This window comes from Echinops telfairi, unplaced genomic scaffold, assembly GCF_000313985.2.
Source record: "Echinops telfairi isolate 266 unplaced genomic scaffold, ASM31398v2 ScPeMD7_7458;HRSCAF=8496, whole genome shotgun sequence".
NCBI classification, from domain to species: domain Eukaryota; kingdom Metazoa; phylum Chordata; class Mammalia; order Afrosoricida; family Tenrecidae; genus Echinops; species Echinops telfairi.
The window spans coordinates 30,346,619-30,350,979 of record NW_022111358.1 but is presented as its reverse complement, the minus strand read 5'-3'; the positions used below and the strand labels follow the sequence as shown (position 1 = coordinate 30,350,979).

Here is a 4,361-nt window from a genome sequence, read left to right as displayed (position 1 = left end):
TCCATCCATCCATCCTTTCATTCACCCACCTACCCACCCATCTTGTCATTCATCCATTTGCCCCTTTGCCCCTTATCGGGAATCAAAGACGGCCTCCCTGAGGAAAGGACGGGATACGAAGTGGAGTGAAAAGTGAAACCGAACCAAACTCATTAGCAGCGAGTTGATTTCAACTCCTAGCGACCTCATGAGGGTGATTGAAATGAGGTGTATATTCTATTACCTTTCCAAAAAATTCAGTATGTAATCTGGCGTATCAATCCCTATGTGTAACAAATAAAAGGCAGACACAGTGTGGGTTCGTCAGCTGAGTGGAGACATAGCCACAGACCCGGTCTATGTGCAGGACAGCCAGCGGCTCCAGCCTCCACCACACTCCCTCCTGTGGGCTGTGGTGCAGAGACTCTCACGAGCACTTTGCCTCACCGACACTGGTGACTTGCTTTCTGGGAACCTCAAGTCGATGTCTGAAGTGACCGCAAGATGGCTATTCGGGAAGACCTTGCTGAAATGCACTGAATTGTGGCTGTGCCTCCAGAGAAGCTCAGGGTCAGCTCGTGTACCCTCAACATCAGCTGCATAGCCAGCGACTGTAGATAGGCTCTCTGATGAGCAGATAGGGCCCTGGCCATTCAGAAGCAGAATGTTTGCCTTCCAGGAGGAAGACCTGGGCTTGACTCCTGGCCAGTGCACCTCACGGGCAGTGACCACCTGTCTGTCAGTGGCTGGGTGTTGCTGTGATGCTACCACCAGTTTCCGTGGAGCTGCCAGCCTCAAATAGATTAGGGAGAAAGGCCTGGTGATCTGCTTCCAAATATTAGCCAGTGGAAGCCCCGTGGATCGCACTAGTCAGACCTGCAACTGATCGTGGGGACAACACTTGAGCAGGCAGCACTTCACCGGGTCGACATGCGTCAGGGACGCCACCACGGCAGCTAGCCACATGATGAACGAGGGACACCCAGCTTCTGTGTCCAAGAGGAGGGATCCTCACCTGGCCCGGTCTCACAGGTGACAGGGAACTGCTTTATCGGGGGCACCGAGGCGTTGCTGTAGTAGTCGGTGTCCAGGACCCACCAGTACGGCCGCTGTCCAAAGAGGATCCTGGCGAGAAGCGGAACCAGGGTCTGGAGTTACTGGATCGACCCTTTTCCCCAAAGATGGCGTCTTTGAGGGGAGAAGCTGCCCCCACCCCACCCCCCGGACCCTAAAGGGAACCCTTGGAGCCCCGCTGCCTCCAGGCAGGGGGACCGAGTGACCGGGAAGAGAGATGGGAGGGAGAGTGGTGATAGTACATCCTTTACCGAGCTTTTTTCAGATGGATTCTAAACCATCTGGACGTGCTACCTGCTCACACCTAAATAAATGCATGCAAGGTCCCCAAGTCCACATAAGTATGATGATTGACGTTTTGTCTCCTCTCAGCGCGAAGGAACAATGTGTCCTAGAATACCCTAAAGATGTACAACTGCAGCTGAAGCTGCAGCTGGCAGATGCGGTGAGTTCTCGCTTCCCTCCCTGGAGGCTTTCGGAATCCTGGGTTTCCTCGGAGGCCGTGCGTCGGCATCCAGGAGAAGCCGCGACCCCACTGGAAGGTTAAAGATGACCATGGCTCTAGAGGGTTGTGCTTGTCCTCTGTGGGTCGAAACAATAGCTCAGACGATCTACTTCCCCTGTAAAAGGGCTGACCGTTTCTCCCCATGGTGAGACAGGTGCCAAAAAGCCGTTGGAATGCCCTTCTACTGGGCTGTGGCCTCCCACCCAGCCCAGGGACAATGGACAATTCTGTCCCCCTAGACAGTGCGTTCATGGGTGTTCAGATGTTTGGAATAACATTGTATCTTTTATAGTCATGCTATTTAATAAGGAAATTATAGACAAAATGCCATAGCTTTGTTGCCAGTTTCAATATGCCATCAATATGCCTTTGGCTTTTGAGCTCAATGGTTTTTTTCCCTCCTTTTTAACTCTAAAGGGCTTTTGTTGGTTATGATCAAAGACCATTAAGGCGAGATCTGAAGATCTCTGCCCGTAAGTAGAAATCGTGGTAGGGATGGTAAAGGTCTTAGAGTGGACAGCGAACGTCTCAGAGAGGAGTCCCTGGTGACATGGGGCAAGGTCAGCAGCTCGAAGCCGCCAGCCTCCAGAGAAAGATGGGGCTTTCTACTCCCATAACGAGATACGGAGTTACCGTCTCGGAAACTCACAGGGCAGTCGTTCTACGCTGTTCTATAGGGTCGCTAAGAATCGCCATCAGCTCCGTGGCAGGGAGGCTCTTTTTCGGTTGAAAAGGTCTTAGAAAGCAGGTGGTCGCAAGAGCCGATTGTTTAGATTCAGAACTGGAAAGTGGACACAGTGGGGCTGTTTCCACCATGGGAACTGGCAGATGCTAAAGCCGGCACTTCCCCCTCCCGCCGGCCCCAGTTGATTGGCCAGCACTGACCACAACATAGTGCCCAAGAGCGTGGCTCGGAAGTCAGCTGGCCTGACTGCAACCCGGGCTCTTCAGCCGTTGAACTCAGCATCGGGGTCTCCACATCTGTCAAACAGTAGTAACTGCTTCGCAGAAGAGCACTCAGCCCACGTCAGGCACATGCTAAGTATCCATGAAATGCTAACTCTGATCATGCCTGAGGAGCCCTGCAGGTATAGCGATCGCCATCCAAAAGGTTAGCGAGTTCAAAACGGCCCACTGCTCCGTGGGAGAAGGACGAGGCTGTCTCCTCCCACAAAGAGCTAGTCTCAGAAACCCACAGGGGCGGTTCTACGCTGTCCTCTATGGTCCCGGTGAGTTGGCATTGACCCAATGGCACCGAGGGCTGTTTTTCTTAACGATAATCATGAAGGTCCCAGAGATCACGTAAGTTTGCAGATGATAAAGGAGAAACTCAGAGAGGGGCTGTGGCTGGCCAAGAACACAGAGCTAGCTGGTGGCACCGTCCTGTCCCGGGGTTCCTTTGCAGTCCCCACACAACAGGCTTTCCATGACCTTTTAAAAACACTTCTCACCTTGCATCTTTCTTCTTTCTTATATTTATCTTTATGATGCCTGTGTGCTTCAAAGTAATAAAATAATAAAACTATTTTTTTCCCTTAAACCCTGTAACTCGGACTTTTCATTAAGTCCGACTAATTCTGGACCCCAGCCGGTCCGTACAAAAGCATCTCTCCTGTATTTTCCACGCACTGACAGCGCTTTCCTGTGTCTTCCATGAGGGGCCCAGAGTCGAGGGGAGTGTGGCTTCCTGAGTCACACGAAGAGGGCAGTTTCTGGCGGACAGTCATGTCCAGGAGAAGGCCAGCCTCTTCCCTCGCTCGTCTCCTCTCGGTCTGGTTCTTACTCACCACTTAAAGACGAGGTTGAGCCAGTCTCCAATCACAGCCACCCAGAGGAGTCTGACACCCACGGCTTCTTGGAGATGGAACCATATGGGGAAGAGGACGTAGTAGGCGTTCCTCAGGTCTGCGACCACAGACACCAGGATGAACCAGCCCTGGGAGTCCTGGTAGTTCACCTGGAGGTAGTGTGTGGACCGGATGCCAAAGTCATGGAGAACATCCATGCTTGCCCCTAGCGTCATGCCCTTGGCCCCTCAGTCAGCCGCCAGCTGAGCCCTGGCAGTACTTCCAGGCTTGGTGGTAATGGCTCTGCTATCAGCCTGTGCCTTGCCCTGATTTTATACACCCTGCATTCAGTCGGCAGGTCAACCAGCCCTGATCTTTGGACTCAAAAACCACTTTTGGATCTATCGATCAAAGGTGCATGAACCAGTAGGTTGATGCGAACATGTTTGGGGCGATTTACGTAAAATAGAAAAACAGGCACACAGAAACAGCTTGCTCTGCCATGTCCGCAGCAGAGCCAATGATTAACTTGGGCATGCTGCTTGACAGCACAGGGGCTGCCCTCTTGGTCTCCCAAACCAGGCCAGAGACCAAGAGTCTAATGCCACTGGGGTTCTTGCAAGTCGTCTGGTTTCTTACCGTCTGCATTGGCACATGTTTGGGAACAGAGAGGGCCTTGGTGATGGCCCCATGCGCTAAGCATTCATGTCTCAGGGAACGCATTCTACGGTATCATTTAAAACCAACTCTGTCATCCTGGGAGCCTTCGGCCTGCTGGTCCTTCCTTAACCTCACTTGGTTCTAGGAAACGCGTCTGCTTCGGAAGATAAGGCTCACTTTCCAGAATTGGCCCCTATCGCTTAGGGCCAGACAATGCTCGTTTGTGAATGTGCACCAGCTCCTTTGAAGTTCTTAAAGTTAGGGCCTTCGGGTGTTGATATTATGTGGAAGTATAAGCAATATCACGAAAGCGTGTTCATGGAAAAATGATACAAGTGGGTGGTCCTAAATAGGAG

At 52.1% G+C, this 4,361-nt stretch overlaps 1 protein-coding gene across 1 annotated transcript in view; it reads right to left on the bottom strand.

Annotated features, from left to right (window-relative positions):
* G6PC1 (glucose-6-phosphatase catalytic subunit 1) overlaps positions 1–3,742 on the bottom strand; it is a 9,590-nt gene extending 5,848 nt beyond the window's left edge. The window contains exons 1-2 of the mRNA XM_004707195.4: positions 3,346–3,742; positions 995–1,104 (exon numbers count right to left, since the gene is read on the bottom strand). Coding sequence (XP_004707252.3) covers positions 995–1,104; positions 3,346–3,581 — 346 coding nt within the window. The 5' untranslated portion in view covers positions 3,582–3,742. The remainder of the gene's footprint in view (positions 1–994; positions 1,105–3,345) is intronic.
* Between the last annotated feature and the right edge of the window lie 619 nt (positions 3,743–4,361).